The sequence below is a fragment of the Oncorhynchus masou genome, chromosome 23, assembly GCF_036934945.1.
Source record: "Oncorhynchus masou masou isolate Uvic2021 chromosome 23, UVic_Omas_1.1, whole genome shotgun sequence".
In the NCBI taxonomy this organism is placed as follows: Eukaryota; Metazoa; Chordata; class Actinopteri; order Salmoniformes; family Salmonidae; genus Oncorhynchus; species Oncorhynchus masou.
Window position 1 is genome coordinate 8841170 of NC_088234.1, and position 18098 is coordinate 8859267.

An 18098-nucleotide genomic window follows, 5' to 3' on the forward strand; every position below is an offset into this window, starting at 1 on the left:
TACATACTAGTTACCGTGCTGTGTGATATACATACTAGTTACCGTGCTGTGTGATATACATACTAGTTACTGTGCTGTGTGATATACATACTAGTTACTGTGCTGTGTGATATACATACTAGTCATGTTACCGTGCTGTGTGATATACATACTAGTTACTGTGCTGTGTGATATACATACTAGTCATGTTACCGTGCTGTGTGATATACATACTAGTTACCGTGCTGTGTGATATACATACTAGTTACCGTGCTATGTGATATACATACTAGTCATGTTACCGTGCTGTGTGATATACATACCAGTCATGTTACCGTGCTGTGTGATATACATACTAGTTACCGTGCTGTGTGATATACATACTAGTTACCGTGCTGTGTGATATACATACTAGTCATGTTGCCGTGCTCTGTAATATACGTACCAGTTACCGTGCTGTGTGATATACATACTAGTTACCGTGCTGTGTGATAAACATACTAGTTACCGTGCTGTGTGATATACATACTAGTTACCGTGCTGTGTGATATACATACTAGTTACCGTGCTGTGTGATATACATACTAGTTACCGTGCTGTGTGATACACATACTAGTTACCGTGCTGTGTGATATACATACTAGTCATGTTACCGTGCTGTGTGATATACATACTAATCATGTTACCGTGCTGTGTGATAAACATACTAGTTAACGTGCTGTGTGATATACATACTAGTTACCGTGCTGTGTGATATACATACTAGTGACCGTGCTGTGTGATATACATACTAGTTACCGTGCTGTGTGATATACATACTAGTCATGTTACCGTGCTGTGTGATATACATACTAATCATGTTACCGTGCTGTGTGATATACATACTAGTCATGTTACCGTGCTGTGTGATATACATACTAGTCATGTTACCGTGCTGTGTGATATACATACTAGTCATGTTACCGTGCTGTGTGATATACATACTAGTCATGTTACCGTGCTGTGTGATATACATACTAGTTACCGTGCTGTGTGATATACATACTAGTTACCGTGCTGTGTGATATACATACTAGTTACCATGCTGTGTGATATACATACTAGTTACCGTGCTGTGTGATATACATACTAGTTACCGTGCTGTGTGATATACATACTAGTTACCGTGCTGTGTGATATACATACTAGTCATGTTACCGTGCTTTGTGATATACATACTAATCATGTTACCGTGCTGTGTGATATACATACTAATCATGTTACCGTGCTGTGTGATATACATACTAATCATGTTACCGTGCTGTGTGATATACATACTAGTCATGTTACCGTGCTGTGTGATATACATACTAATCATGTTACCGTGCTGTGTGATATACATACTAATCATGTTACCGTGCTGTGTGATATACATACTAATCATGTTACCGTGCTGTGTGATATACATACTAGTTACCGTGCTGTGTGATATACATACTAGTTACCGTGCTGTGTGATATACATACTAGTTACCGTGCTGTGTGATATACATACTAATCATGTTACCGTGCTGTGTGATATACATACTAGTCATGTTACCGTGCTATGTGATATACATACTAATCATGTTACCGTGCTGTGTGATATACATACTAGTCATGTTACCGTGCTGTGTGATATACATACTAGTTACCGTGCTGTGTGATATACATACTAGTCATGTTACCGTGCTGTGTGATATACATACTAGTCATGTTACCGTGCTGTGTGATATACATACTAGTTACCGTGCTGTGTGATATACATACTAGTCATGTTACCGTGCTGTGTGATAAACATACTAGTTACTGTGCTGTGTGATATACATACTAGTCATGTTACCGTGCTGTGTGATATACATACTAGTCATGTTACCGTGCTGTGTGATATACATACTAGTTACCGTGCTGTGTGATAAACATACTAGTTACTGTGCTGTGTGATATACATACTAGTCATGTTACCGTGCTGTGTGATATACATACTAGTCATGTTACCGTGCTGTGTGATATACATACTAGTTACCGTGCTGTGTGATATACATACTAATCATGTTACCGTGCTGTGTGATATACATACTAGTCATGTTACCGTGCTGTGTGATATACATACTAGTCATGTTACCGTGCTGTGTGATATACATACTAGTCATGTTACCGTGCTGTGTGATATACATACTAGTCATGTTACCGTGCTGTGTGATATACATACTAGTCATGTCATGTCCCTGTCTCCATGTTTCAGGCCAGAAAGAGGATCTTATTGCAATAGTCCTGACAAGTAAGTACACCCCGTTCCACTCATCTGCATAACATTACACCACAGAACTCACTATCGCCATCATGTGGTGGGAGGCCAAATCGATCAGATAATTCCACTGTTTCTCTCTTCCTCTCTCTCTCTCTCTCTCTCAGATCTCCAGGCTCAGTCTATTGAAGAGCTGAAACAGCAGAGGTCATATCTGAAGCTGTTTAACAAACAGTGTAAAGAACTCCAAGAGCTCCGTAAGAAACACCTGAAGAAGGTAAGACTGAGAATCTCACCTCCGTCTCCCATTGGCAATAGTAACTGGCAGAGATCTTACCAATGAACAACAATAATATTTTTATTAATCGGTAAGAAATACTGCTTGTGATTATCGAACATTTAGACGTGTGTGTGTGTGTGTTAACAGGTATGGTCCCTGAGTAAGGAACAGAAGAGTCGCTTTAGCCAGCTCCACTCTGACACACAGAAACAACGCAGTCAGATGGAGAAACACCTGAAATCCAGCATGAAGAAGAAGTAAGATGGAGGGATGAGGAGGGGCAGGATGGGGGATGAGGAGGGGCAGGATGGGGGATGAGGAGGGGCAGGATGGGGGATGAGGAGGGGCAGGATGGAGGGATGAGGAGGGGCAGGATGGGGGATGAGGAGGGGCAGGATGGGGGATGAGGAGGGGCAGGATGGGGGATGAGGAGGGGCAGGATGGGGGATGAGGAGGGGCAGGATGGAGGGATGAGGAGGGGCAGGATGGGTGATGAGGAGGGGCAGGATGGGTGATGAGGAGGGGCAGGATGGGTGATGAGGAGGGGCAGGATGGGGGATGAGGAGGGGCAGGATGGGTGATGAGGAGGGGCAGGATGGGTGATGAGGAGGGGCATGATGGGTGATGAAGAGGGAGACATTCCAAACAATCCTTTAACTCAGGGCTGTATTCATTGGCTAGACATTGTAGCAAATCGTTTTGCAAAAACACAAAAAAAAGTTTACTCCAAATAGAAAACATTTGCATAGAGTTTCTATTGGACAAATATTAGGTCTGTCCCCGACCGTTCCGAGTGAGTACAGCCCTGTCTATTCAGAACTACGCAAGTATCTAGAGACCTGGGAGTTGGTTCGTAGTAATAAAAGACAGAGAGACACGGTGGAGAATACTGTGTGTGTGTGTGTGTGTGTGTGTGTCAGGGAGTCAACAGAGCCGGTGCAGAGGCAGCTGACAGCGTTGGAGGCGGAGCTACAGAAACAGACAGTGCAGCTCAGGGAGTGGCAGATGGACGAGCTTCTCAAACTACGACAACAACAACACTCACTGGAGAGAAAGAAGAGACACACACACCTACAAGAGGTACACACACACACCTACAAGAGGTACACACACCTACAAGAGGTACACACACACACCTACAAGAGGTACACACACCTACAAGTGGTACACACACCTACAAGAGGTACACACACACACACACACACCTACAAGAGGTACACACACACACACCTACAAGAGGTACACACACACACACACACACCTTCAAGAGGTACACACACACACACCTTCAAGAGGTACACACACACACACCTTCAAGAGGTACACACACACACACACACCTTCAAGAGGTACACACACACACACACACACACCTTCAAGAGGTACACACACACACACACACACACACACACACACACACACACACAAGAGGTACACACACACACACACCTACAAGAGGTACACACACACACACACAAGAGGTACACACACACACACACACCTACAAGAGGTACACACACACACACACACACACCTACAAGAGGTACACACACACACACACACACACCTACAAGAGGTACACACACACACACACACACACCTACAAGAGGTACACACACACACCTACAAGAGGTACAAACACACACACACATCTACAAGAGGTACACTCACACACACACACACACACACACACACACACACACACACACACACCTACAAGAGGTACACACACACACACACACACACACACACACACCTACAAGAGGTACACACACACACACACACACACACACACACACACACACACACACACACACACACACACACACACACACACACACACACCTACAAGAGGTACACACACACACACACACACACCTACAAGAGGTACACACACACACACCTACAAGAGGTACACACACACACACACACACACACACACACACACACACCTACAAGAGGTACACACACACACCTACAAGAGGTACACACACACACACACACCTACAAGAGGTACACACACACACACCTACAAGAGGTACACACACACACACCTACAAGAGGTACACACACACACACACACACACACACACACACACACACACACACACCTACAAGAGGTACACACACACACACACACCTACAAGAGGTACACACACACACACACACCTACAAGAGGTACACACACACACACACACACACACACACACACACACTACAAGAGGTACACACACACACACACCTACAAGAGGTACACACACACACACACACACACCTACAAGAGGTACACACACACACACACCTACAAGAGGTACACACACACACCTACAAGAGGTACACACACACACACACACACACCTACAATAGGTACACACACACACCTACAAGAGGTACACACACACCTACAAGAGGTACACACACACACACACACCTACAAGAGGTACACACACACACACACACACACACACACACTCCTACAAGAGGTACACACACACACCTACAAGAGGTACACACACACACCTACAAGAGGTACACACACACACACACACCTACAAGAGGTACACACAAACACACACACACACCTACAAGAGGTACACACACACACACACACACACACACACACACACACACCTACAAGAGGTACACACACACACACCTACAAGAGGTACACACACACACACACACACACACACACACACACCTACAAGAGGCACACACACACACACACACCTACAAGAGGCACACACACACACCTACAAGAGGTACACACACACACACCTACAAGAGGTACACACACACACACCTACAAGAGGTACACACACACACACCTACAAGAGGTACACACACACACACACACACACACACACACCTACAAGAGGTACACACACACACACACCTACAAGAGGTACACACACACACACACCTACAAGAGGTACACACACACACACACACACACACACACACACACACACACACACACACCTACAAGAGGTACACACACACACACACCTACAAGAGGTACACACACACACACACACACTACAAGAGGTACACACACACACACACACCTACAAGAGGTACACACACACACACCTACAAGAGGTACACACACACACCTACAAGAGGTACACACACACACACCTAAAGAGGTACACACACACACACCTACAAGAGGTACACACACACACACCTACAAGAGGTACACACACACACACACACACACACACACACACCTACAAGAGGTACACACACACACACACACACACACACACACACCTACAAGAGGTACACACACACACACACACACACACACCTACAAGAGGTACACACACATACACACACACACACCTACAAGAGGTACACACACATACACACACACACACCCTACAAGAGGTACACACACACACACACACACACCTACAAGAGGTACACACACACACACACACCTACAAGAGGTACACACACACACACACACCTACAAGAGGTACACACACACACACCTACAAGAGGTACACACACACACACACACACACCTACAAGAGGTACACACACACACACACACCTACAAGAGGTACACACACACACACACCTACAAGAGGTACACACACACACACACACCTACAAGAGGTACACACACACACACACACCTACAAAAGGTACACACACACACACACACACACTCCTACAAGAGGTACACACACACACCTACAAGAGGTACACACACACACACACACACACACACACACACACACCTACAAGAGGTACACACACACACACACACACCTACAAGAGGTACACACACACACACACCTACAAGAGGTACACACACACACACACACACCTACAAGAGGTACACACACACACCTACAAGAGGTACACACGCACACCTACAAGAGGTACACACACCTACACCTACAAGAGGTACACACACCTACACCTACAAGAGGTACACACACACACACACACACACACACACACACACACACACACACCTACAAGAGGTACACACACACCTACAAGAGGTACACACACACCTACAAGAGGTACACACACACCTACAAGAGGTACACACACACCTACAAGAGGTACACACACACCTACAAGAGGTACACACACACACACACACACACACCTACAAGAGGTACACACACACACACACACACACACACCTACAAGAGGTACACACACACACACACACACCTACAAGAGGTACACACACACACACCTACAAGAGGTACACACACACACCTACAAGAGTTACACACACACACCTACAAGAGTTACACACACACACCTACAAGAGTTACACACACACACCTACAAGAGGTACACACACACACCTACAAGAGGTACACACACATACAAGAGGCACACACACCTACAAGAGGCACACACACATACAAGAGGCACACACACCTACAAGAGGCACACACACCTACAAGAGGCACACACACCTACAAGAGGCACACACACACACCTATAAGAGGTACACACACACACACACACACACACACACACACACACACACACCTACAAGAGGTACACACACACACACACCTACAAGAGGTACACACACACACACACCTACAAGAGGTACACACACACACCTACAAGAGTTACACACACACACCTACAAGAGTTACACACACACACCTACAAGAGGTACACACACACACCTACAAGAGGTACACACACATACAAGAGGCACACACACCTACAAGAGGCACACACACATACAAGAGGCACACACACCTACAAGAGGCACACACACCTACAAGAGGCACACACACCTACAAGAGGCACACACACACACCTATAAGAGGTACACACACACACACACACACACACCTACAAGAGGTACACACACACACACACCTACAAGAGGTACACACACACACACACCTACAAGAGGTACACACACACACACACATACAAGAGGTACACACACACACACACATACAAGAGGTACACACACACACACACCTACAAGAGGTACACACACACACACACACACCTACAAGAGGTACACACACACACACACCTACAAGAGTTACACACACACACACACCTACAAGAGGTACACACACACACACACACACCTACAAGAGGTACACACACACACAGCTACAAGTGGTCACACTCTCTCAGCCCTCCATCTATGTGCTCCAGCTGTCTCGGAAACTAGAGGAGACGGCCCAGGAATGCCAGACGGCTCAACTGAAAAACCTCAAGGACATCTGTGCCAGGTAAGATGGTTCTACCAATTTAAACCCACTGTTGGACCACACCTTTCATGACCTGAAGTTATTCTGTGAGAGAATTCTCATCCTAATCTTTATATATTTCTTAATTCCATTCTTTTGACTTTAGATGTGTGTCTATTGTTGTGATTTGTTAGATATTACCGCACTGTTGGAGCTAGAAACACAAACATTTCACTACACCTGCAATAACATCTGATAAACATGTGTACGTGACCATTAACATCTGCTAACCATGTGACCATTAACATCTGCTAACCATGTGACCAATAACATCTGCTAACCATGTGTACGTGACCATTAACATCTGCTAACCATGTGACCATTAACATCTGCTAACCATGTGACCAATAACATCTGCTAACCATGTATATGTGACCAATAACATCTGCTCACCATGTGTATGTGACCAATAACATCTGCTAACCATGTGACCAATAACATCTGCTAACCATGTGTATGTGACCAATAACATCTGCTAACCATGTGACCAATAACATCTGCTAACCATGTGACCAATAACATCTGCTAACCATGTGTATGTGACCAATAACATCTGCTAACCATGTGTATGTGACCAATAACATCTGCTAACCATGTGACCAATAACATCTGCTAACCATGTGTATGTGACCAATACCATTTGATTTGATTTGTAACATACTGTTTTCTGATCATTTCTAATAATAATTGATTGGATTCATCGGAGAGCTTTTCCATCCCTCAAAGCACTTGCATAGTAAGGAGGAAACTGGCCTCATCCACCACTTAGATGATGACATTTGTACCAGAACTCTGACCACATATCAGCTATTATGACAACCGTATTACTCACAATGTACCTAGTCAGTTATTCTGATGGAATCACTTCCTGGTCTGATGCAATCGCAAGCTGTCTTCTACTTTTAAGGATTAAAGGTGTCCTACTGTCTTTTTGAAATGTTGTTGATCTGGTTATACTGTTGTTGTTGTTGATCTGGTTATACTGTTGTTGTTGTTGATCTGGTTATACTGTTGTTGTTGTTGATCTGGTTATACCGTTGTTGTTGTTGATCTGGTTATACCGTTGTTGTTGTTGATCTGGTTATACTGTTGTTGTTGTTGATCTGGTTATACTGTTGTTGTTGTTGATCTGGTTATACCGTTGTTGTTGATCTGGTTATACCGTTGTTGTTGATCTGGTTATACCGTTGTTGTTGATCTGGTTATAACGTTGTTGTTGTTGTTGTTGATCTGGTTATACCGTTGTTGTTGTTGATCTGGTTATACCGTTGTTGTTGATCTGGTTATAACGTTGTTGTTGTTGATCTGGTTATACCGTTGTTGTTGTTGTTGTTGATCTGGTTATACCGTTGTTGTTGTTGTTGTTGATCTGGTTATACCGTTGTTGTTGTTGTTGTTGATCTGGTTATACCGTTGTTGTTGTTGATCTGGATATACCGTTGTTGTTGTTGTTGTTGATCTGGTTATACCGTTGTTGTTGTTGTTGATCTGGTTATACCGTTGTTGTTGTTGTTGATCTGGTTATACCGTTGTTGTTGTTGTTGATCTGGTTATACCGTTGTTGTTGTTGTTGATCTGGTTATACCGTTGTTGTTGATGATCTGGTTATATGATCTGGTTGTACCGTTGTTGTTGTTCTGGTTATACCATTGTTGTTGTTGTTGATGATCTGGTTATATCGTTGTTGTTGATGATCTGGTTATATCGTTGTTGTTGATGATCTGGTTATACCGTTGTTGTTGTTGTTGATGATCTGGTTATACCGTTGTTGTTGTTGTTGTTGATGATCTGGTTATACCGTTGTTGTTGTTGTTGATGATCTGGTTATACCGTTGTTGTTGATGTTGATGATCTGGTTATACCGTTGTTGTTGATGTTGATGATCTGGTTATACCGTTGTTGTTGATGATCTGGTTATACCGTTGTTGTTGTTGTTGAACTGGTTGCACCGTTGTTGTTTTTGATCTGGTAATATTTGTGTTTGTTGTTATTGTTTACAGAGAGAAGAAGGAGCTTCAGAAGATTCTAGACAGGAAGAGACAGAACAGCATCACCGAGGCCAAGAGCAGAGACCGAGACAAGGCCGAGTCGTACGTGTGTGTGTGTGTGTGTGTGTGTGTGTGTGTGTGTGTGTGTGTGTGTGTCTGTCATTTTCAAGGTGATTACAGTCTCCAACTTTTCTGTCTCTCTCTCTCTCTCTTTGTAGGGAACAGAATGAGATCAACAGGAAGCATATCTCAGACTCTGTCACTTTAATCCGCCGGGTAAGTGAGTGCAGGCCACACGCGCACACACACACACACGTCTTATCACACTGAGTAGTACCTCTCCTTTCTACTCTGTCAGCCGTCTCCCTTTGTGATGTCAATATCCATCCCTCACTCTCTCTCCCCCTTTACCCCCCCACTCACTCCCTTTCCCTCTCCCCTACTCTTTCCCTCACCCCTCCCCTCTCCTCTCCCCTACTCTTTCTCTCTCCCCTCCCCTCCCCTCGCCTCTCCCCTACTCTTTCTCTCTCCCCTCCCCTCTCCCCTACTCTTTCTCTCTCCCCTACTCTTTCCCTCTCCCCTACTCTTTCTCTCTCCCCTCTCCTCTCCCCTACTCTTTCTCTCTCCCCTCGCCTCTCCCCTACTCTTTCTCTCTCCCCTCCCCTCTCCTCTCCCCTACTCTTTCTCTCTCCCCTCCCCTCTCCTCTCCCCCTACTCTTTCCCTCTCCCCTACTCTTTCCCTCTCCCCTACTCTTTCCCTCTCCCCTACTCTTTCCCTCTCCCCTACTCTTTCCCTCATCCCCTACTCTTTCTCTCTCCCCCTCTCCTCTCCCCTACTCTTTCTCTCTCCCCGCCTCTCCCCTACTCTTTCTCTCTCCCCTCCCCTCGCCTCTCCCCTACTCTTTCTCTCTCCCCTCCCCTCTCCTCTCCCCTACTCTTTCTCTCTCCCCTACTCTTTCTCTCTCCCCTACTCTTTCTCTCTCCCCTACTCTTTCTCTCTCCCCTACTCTTTCTCTCTCCCCTACTCTTTCCCTCTCCCCTACTCTTTCTCTCTCCCCTCTCCTCTCCCCTACTCTTTCTCTCTCCCCTCGCCTCTCCCCTACTCTTTCTCTCTCCCCTCCCTTCTCTTCTCCCCTACTCTTTCCCTCTCCCCTACTCTTTCTCTCTCCCCTCCCCTCTCCCCGACTCTTTCTCTCTCCCCTCCCCTCTCCCCTACTCTTTCTCTCTCCCCTCGCCTCTCCCCTACTCTTTCTCTCTCCCCTCGCCTCTCCCCTACTCTTTCTCTCTCCCCTCCCCTCTCCCCTACTCTTTCTCTCTCCCCTCCCCTCTCCTCTCCCCCTACTCTTTCTCTCTCCCCTCCCCCTCTCCCCTACTCTTTCTCTCTCCCTCCCCTCTCCCCTACTCTTTCTCTCTCCCCTCCCCTCTCCTCTCCCCTACTCTTTCCCTCTCCCCTACTCTTTCCCTCTCCCCTACTCTTTCTCTCTCCCCTCCCCTCTCCTCTCCCCTACTCTTTCTCTCTCCCCTACTCTTTCCCTCTCCCTCCCCCTCTCCCCCCCTCTTTCTCTCTCTAGTTGGATGAGGCCCAGTTAAGGCGTCAGGAGAAGTTGGTCGTTGGTCAGAGAGAAGTCCTACGGCACATAGAGGAGGAGAAACCACTGGTGAGACACACACACACACACAGGTGCGAGAGAGACACACACACACACACACATACACATACACACACACACACACAGGTGAGAGAGACACACACACACACAGGTGAGAGAGACACACACACACACACAGGTGAGAGACACACACACACACACACAGGTGAGAGACACACAACCTTTTAAACATTTTTGAGGCATTTTATTAACATTCAAATAATGAACAACATACTTAGAGATTGTTTCTGAGTAATGGGATCATTTCATGTTGAAGTACGGCTTCATGTAATGATTTCCAGCTGAAGGCCCGGTTGGAGCAGGACTTTGTGACGGAGCTCCAACGTCTACCTGAGGAGATCTGCCAATACCTGCAGACGGTCCTGGAGTCCAAAGGTCTCTGCAGCGACGCCCTCTTTTCCTTATCCAATCATAGCAGCCCCAGCTCAGGCACGCCCTCCAACTGCTCCACGCCCACTTTACCCTTAACGCCCAATAGCAGCGCCTGGAATAGGAGCCTAGACAATGCCATCGCCTCAGTGGTGGATTCATCCTCTTCCTCTACTCCTGTCCAATCAGACGTAGAGTTGACCATGGTGTGAATTTAATTATGTCCATTTTATCATAATGGTTCTTGGGCTTTAATTGGTGGAAAAAAACATATTTTTGTTGATTTGATTTTTTTTTTTTTTTAATTGTAATTTTATTTTTTATTCGATTAAATATCTTAAGATGTTGATTTGTTCAATTCTTCTATCCAGGGTTTTAGAGGTAGAGACGAAGTAACCAAAGTTTAAAAAGTATATTTTCTGTTAATTCGTCAGATTTCTTTGCATATATATATTTTTCTCATCAATGTCTGCCAGAGATTTTGTTCCTTAACCACTATCTGTCCCAAAACTAAAACTGTAGCTCCTCTCAACCACTATCTGTCCCACAACTAAAACTGTAGCTCCTCTTAACCACTATCTGTCCCACAACTAAAACTGTAGCTCCTCTTAACCACTATCTGTCCCAAAACTAAAACTGTAACTATCTGTCCCAAAACTAAAACTGTAGCTCCTCTTAACTACTATCTGTCCCACAACTAAAACTGTAGCTCCTCTTAACCACTATCTGTCCCAAAACTAAAACTGTAACTATCTGACCCAAAACTAAAACTGTAACTATCTGACCCAAAACTAAAACTGTAGCTCCTCTTAACCACTATCTGTCCCAAAACTAAAACTGTGGCTCCTCCTAACAACTATCTGTCCCTAAACTGTAACTATCTGTCCCAAACTTAAAGCGGTGGTTTGACTTGGGAGTAGTTTCTGTTTGGACTATCTGAATGGTTGGCAATGTTTTGACCTTTCTAGATTGGAGGGTCAGGAAAAGCCAAAAAGTTAATCTCAGCACCAAAAACATTTGCGACACACTGTTGGCTGTCTGTGTTGAGGTGCAGTGCACAGATTGAACCGCCAGATGGGGGTGTTGTATCGGCGGTAGTGAGTGGTTTACCCTTCTATCACTGAGATTCTCTGCTATTGGCTAGGCAAAGGCTACAGCTGACGTTTACACGTTTACAGAAGAAACTTGTGGGCAGCGCAATCTCCGAGCTAGTGTAGCATGATGCTAACGCTACATGATATAATAGCTAAAATGCTAATCCCCTCATCTGCAGCTGGGGTATGGATGGACGAACAGAGAGCGTTAATGAGGAAATGACGTCACAGACAGAGCAAGCTGTCATTGGTCAGGATGAGTTAATGACCTCTGACCCCTGTAGTCGTCCAATTGACATCCTGCGCTGGTGTGGGGGCAGGGTCAGCCCATATGTGAACTATAATCAACTCTGTGTGATGCACTGCACTGCTCCGGCCGTGGCTTTCTAGGAACCACGCAAAAAACACAGACAAGTACAGTACATTCTCAGACTCTCTCTCTCTCTGTCTGTCTGTCTGTCTGTCTGTCTGTCTGTCTGTCTGTCGCTCTGTCTGTCTGTCGCTCTCTCTCTCTCTCTCTCTGTGTCTCTGTCTGTCTGTCTCTCTCTGTCTCTCTCTCTCTCTCTCTCTCTCTGTGTCTCTCTCTGTCTCTCTCTCTGTGTGTGTCTCTCTCTCTCTCTGTGTCTCTCTCTCTCTGTGTGTGTGTCTCTCTCTCTCTGTGTGTGTGTCTCTCTCTCTCTGTGTGTGTGTCTCTCTCTGTGTGTGTCTCTCTCTCTGTGTGTGTCTCTCTCTCTCTGTGTGTGTGTCTCTCTCTCTCTGTGTGTCTCTCTCTCTCTGTGTGTGTCTCTCTTTCTGTGTGTGTCTTTCTCTCTGTGTGTCTCTCTCTCTCTCTCTCTCTCTCTCTCTCTCTCTCTCTCTCTCTCTCTCTCTCTCTCTCTCTCTCTCTCTCTCTCTCTCTCTCTCTCTCTCTCTCTCTCTCTCTCTCTCTCTCTCTCTCTCTCTCTCTCTCTCTCTCTCTCTCTCTCTCTCTCTCTCTCTCTCTCTCTCTCTCTCTCTCTCTCTCTCTCTCTCTCTCTCTCTCTCTCTCTCTCTCTGTGTCTCTCTCTCTCTGTTGGTTTAGGGCCAGTCTAGTTCCCTGTAGTATTGGTTAAGGGTACGTCTCAAATGGCAGCCTATTCCCTATATAGTGCACCACATTTGACCAGATCCCTATGTGCCCTGGATAAAAGTAGTGCACTATGTCGGGTTCTACTTGGGATGCTGTTTAAGTCAATAAGTACCTAAAATAATCCTCCTCCTGTTCAGTTGCCATTAGAGAGATGGATTAGGAGACCATATACAGATTCTATATTATTATTTATTTTTTAAATTGTGTGTGTGTGTGTGTGTGTGTGTGTGTGTGTGTGTGTGTTAATCCCCAGGGTTGACGGCTGCTTTTTGGTCTCTAAGCTGTTCTCATCTCTACTATCTCTGCTACAGTGAAGCTCACAGCCAACGAGGGAGAGAGTGTTTTCCCCTCTTCTCTCTCCCTCTCTGGCCTTTCCTCTAACCCCCCCCTCCCCAGTCTCTCTCCCTCTCTGTCCTTTCCTCTAATCCCCCCCCCTCCCCAGTCTCTCTCCCTCTCTGTCCTTTCCTCTAACCCCCCCCCTCCCCAGTCTCTCTCCCTCTCTGTCCTTTCCACTAACCCCCCCCCTCCCCAGTCTCTCTCCCTCTCTGTCCTTTCCACTAATCCCCCCAGTCTCTCTCCCTCTCTGTCCTTTCCTCTAACCCCCCCCTCCCCAGTCTCTCTCCCTCTCTGTCCTTTCCACTAACCCCCCCCTCCCCAGTCTCTCTCCCTCTCTGTCCTTTCCACTAATCCCCCCCCTCCCCAGTCTCTCTCCCTCTCTGTCCTTTCCTCTAACCCCCCCCCCCCCCTCCCCAGTCTCTCTCCCTCTCTGTCCTTTCCACTAACCCCCCTCCCCAGTCTCTTTCCATCTCTGTCCTTTCCTCTAATCCCACCCCCTCCCCAGTCTCTCTACCTCCTCTCTCTTTTTCTCTCGGTGACAGGTCTCTCCCTCCTCTCTCTTTTTCTCTCGGTGACAGGTCTCTCCCTCCTCTCTCTTTTTCTCTTGGTGACAGGTCTCTCCCTCCTCTCTCTTTTTCTCTTGGTGACAGGTCTCTCCCTCCTCTCTCTTTTTCTCTTGGTGACAGGTCTCTCCCTCCTCTCTCTTTTTCTCTTGGTGACAGGTCTCTCCCTCCTCTCTCTTTTTCTCTCGGTGACAGGTCTCTCCCTCCTCTCTCTTTTTCTCTCGGTGACAGGTCTCTCCCTCCTCTCTCTTTTTCTCTCGGTGACAGGTCTCTCTCTCCTCTCTCTTTTTCTCTTGGTGACAGGTCTCTCCCTCCTCTCTCTTTTTCTCTCGGTGACAGGTCTCTCTCTCCTCTCTCTTTTTCTCTCGGTGACAGGTCTCTCTCTCCTCTCTATTTTTCTCTTGGTGACAGGTCTCTCCCTCCTCTCTCTTTTTCTCTCGGTGACAGGTCTCTCCCTCCTCTCTCTTTTTCTCTCGGTGACAGGTCTCTCCCTCCTCTCTCTTTTTCTCTCGGTGACAGGTCTCTCCCTCCTCTCTCTTTTTCTCTCGGTGACAGGTCTCTCCCTCTCTCTTTTTCTCTCGGTGACAGGTCTCTCCCTCCTCTCTATTTTTCTCTTGGTGACAGGTCTCTCCCTCCTCTCTCTTTTTCTCTCGGTGACAGGTCTCTCCCTCTCTCTTTTTCTCTCGGTGACAGGTCTCTCCCTCCTCTCTCTTTTTCTCTCAGTGACAGGTCTCTCCCTCCTCTCTTTTTCTCTCGGTGACAGGTCTCTCCCTCCTCTCTCTTTTTCTCTCGGTGACAGGTCTCTCCCTCCTCTCTCTTTTTCTCTCGGTGACAGGTCTCTCCCTCTCTCTTTTTCTCTCGGTGACAGGTCTCTCCCTCCTCTCTCTTTTTCTCTCGGTGACAGGTCTCTCCCTCCTCTCTCTTTTTCTCTCGGTGACAGGTCTCTCCCTCCTCTCTCTTTTTCTCTCGGTGACAGGTCTCTCCCTCCTCTCTCTTTTTCTCTCGGTGACAGGTCTCTCCCTCCTCTCTCTTTTTCTCTCGGTGACAGGTCTCTCTCTCCTCTCTCTTTTTCTCTCGGTGACAGGTCTAAATTAAATGTGGATCTTTCACTTCGGCCTCTGTTGCACAGCTACACAGCTACAAACCAAGGGTCACGGCAACCTCTCTCTTTCATTCCCTCAATCTTTTCATTCTTCTCATCTACCTGCAAACACACACACACTGTAAGGGAAAGTGAGAAGGCAGGTGTGTGTGTTTGTGTCAACAAGAAACCAGCAGTCACATCATACCAACATCTATCTTCTGTATGAAAACAATCTATTTCTTTACCAGCTTGTTTGGTTTCGCTTTGTGAACTGGTCACATGTTGGTGAATGTCCCAAACCCTTCACCCTTTTCTATAGCCTAGTGGTTAGAGCATTGGACTAGTAACCGAAAGGTTGCAAGATCAAATCCCCGAGCTGACAAGGTACAAAATCTGTCGTTCTGCCCCTGAACAGGCAGTTAACCCACTGTTCCTAGGCCGTCATTGAAAATAAGAATTTGTTCTTAACTGACTTAGTAAATTAAAGGTAAAATAAAATATGGTCAAAAGTAGTGCACTATATAGAGAATAGGTTACATTTGGGATGCAGACGTTATCTGAACATGTAGAGTAGAATATTCTGTGCCTATAATTTTGTTATTATTCATCTGTAAATGTATTTCTATGTTATTGTCATTTTACATGACCTGTACTACTGATTTAAAGGTTCCCCGGGCAGAAAGGAGGGATGGAGAGGAGGGATGGAGAGGAGTGATGGAGGGATGTAGGGATGGAGAGGAGTGATGGAGGGATGTAGGGATGGAGAGGAGGGATGGAGAGGAGGGATGGAGGGATGGAGAGGAGTGATGGAGGGATGGAGAGGAGTGATGGAGGGATGTAGGGATGGAGAGGAGGGATGGAGAGGAGGGATGGAGGGATGGAGGGGAGTGATGGAGGGATGGAGAGGAGTGATGGAGGGATGGAGGGATGGAGAGGAGTGATGGAGGGATGGAGAGGAGTGATGGAAGCAGGGGAAGTGTTTGAGATGTTCTAGAAGACATTTTGGAATCTTTCTGTCCCTCGTCTCTTGGGGCGGCAGGGTAGCCTAGTGGTTAGAGCGTTGGACTAGTAACCGGAAGGTTGCGAGTTCAAACCCCCGAGCTGACAAGGTACAAATCTGTCGTTCTGCCCCTGAACAGGCAGTTAACCCACTGTTCCCAGGCCGTCATTGAAAATAAGAATTTGTTCTTAACTGACTTGCCTGGTTAAATAAAGGTAAAATTAAAATTCCTCTCCTTCCTCTCCTCTCCCCCTCCCCCTTCTCTCCCTCCTCTCCCCTCATCCACCACTGACACTTGCAGCCTCTCTCTCCTTCTCCTCCCCCTTCCTCTCCTCCCCCTTCCTCTCCTCCCCCTTCTCTCCGCTGACTCTTGCTGCCTGTCCATCTTGGTTTAATGTACCCCCTCAATGTGTATATTCACCATGATTGTTAAAATAAACATTCTAACACTTCTAATAAATACAAAAATAAGGAGAAATGTACCCTTTTTTTGGTGATAATTGATAGTCAGGTTGGGAGGGGGTACAGCTCTTTTGGTGATAATTGATAGTCAGGTTGGGAGGGGGTACAGCTCTTTTGGTGATAATTGATAGTCAGGTTGGGAGGGGGTACAGCTCTTTTGGTGATAATTGATAGTCAGGTTGGGAGGGGGTACAGCTCTTTTGGTGATAATTGATAGTCAGGTTGGGAGGGGGTACAATTCTTTTGATGATAATTGATAGGTTGGGAGGGGGTACAGCTCTTTTGGTGATAATTGATAGTCAGGTTGGGAGGGGGTACAGCTCTTTTGGTGATAATTGATAGTCAGGTTGGGAGGGGGTACAGCTCTTCTGGTGATAATTGATAGTCAGGTTGGGAGGGGGTACAGCTCTTCTGGTGATAATTGATAGTCAGGTTGGGAGGGGGTACAGCTCTTTTGGTGATAATTGATAGTCAGGTTGGGAGGGGAGGGGGTACAGCTCTTTTGGTGATAATTGATAGTCAGGTTGGGAGGGGGTACAGCTCTTTTGGTGATAATTGATAGTCAGGCTGGGAGGGGGTACAGCTCTTTTGGTAGTGAGGGTGAATTTTAAAGTTTTTAAAAATGTTCTGTGTTGA

General features: G+C 46.3%; 2 protein-coding genes across 2 annotated transcripts in view; both read left to right on the forward strand.

Annotated features, from left to right (window-relative positions):
• Nucleotides 1–12162, forward strand: part of LOC135510249 (1-phosphatidylinositol 4,5-bisphosphate phosphodiesterase beta-3-like) — a 137507-nt gene extending 125345 nt beyond the window's left edge. The window contains 9 exon segments of the mRNA XM_064931049.1: nucleotides 2242–2277; nucleotides 2412–2521; nucleotides 2672–2781; nucleotides 3445–3604; nucleotides 7694–7770; nucleotides 9789–9878; nucleotides 9995–10052; nucleotides 11348–11434; nucleotides 11728–12162. Of these exon segments, the coding sequence (XP_064787121.1) occupies nucleotides 2242–2277; nucleotides 2412–2521; nucleotides 2672–2781; nucleotides 3445–3604; nucleotides 7694–7770; nucleotides 9789–9878; nucleotides 9995–10052; nucleotides 11348–11434; nucleotides 11728–12027 (1028 nt within the window). The 3' untranslated portion in view covers nucleotides 12028–12162.
• Nucleotides 12163–13128: 966 nt separating this feature from the next.
• On the forward strand, nucleotides 13129–17228 carry LOC135511241 (uncharacterized). Its single transcript, XM_064932865.1, has 3 exons — nucleotides 13129–13217; nucleotides 14771–15609; nucleotides 15680–17228. Exons 1-3 carry the CDS (start codon nucleotides 13129–13131, stop codon nucleotides 16009–16011), a joined length of 1260 nt encoding a protein of 419 aa, XP_064788937.1. The 3' UTR covers nucleotides 16012–17228.
• The last annotated feature ends 870 nt before the right edge of the window (nucleotides 17229–18098 follow it).

Excerpts from the sequence above, each read along its gene's own strand:
- LOC135511241 (XM_064932865.1), top strand. The coding sequence starts at position 13,129 with ATGACGTCACAGACAGAGCAAGCTGTCATTGGTCAGGATGAGTTAATG. Across the intron at positions 13,218-14,770 it reads CCAATTGACATCCTGCGCTG|TCTCTCTCCCTCTCTGTCCT; the intron begins GTGTGGGGGCAG and ends CCCCCTCCCCAG. Across the intron at positions 15,610-15,679 it reads TCTTTTTCTCTCGGTGACAG|GTCTCTCCCTCCTCTCTCTT; the intron begins GTCTCTCCCTCC and ends TCTCGGTGACAG.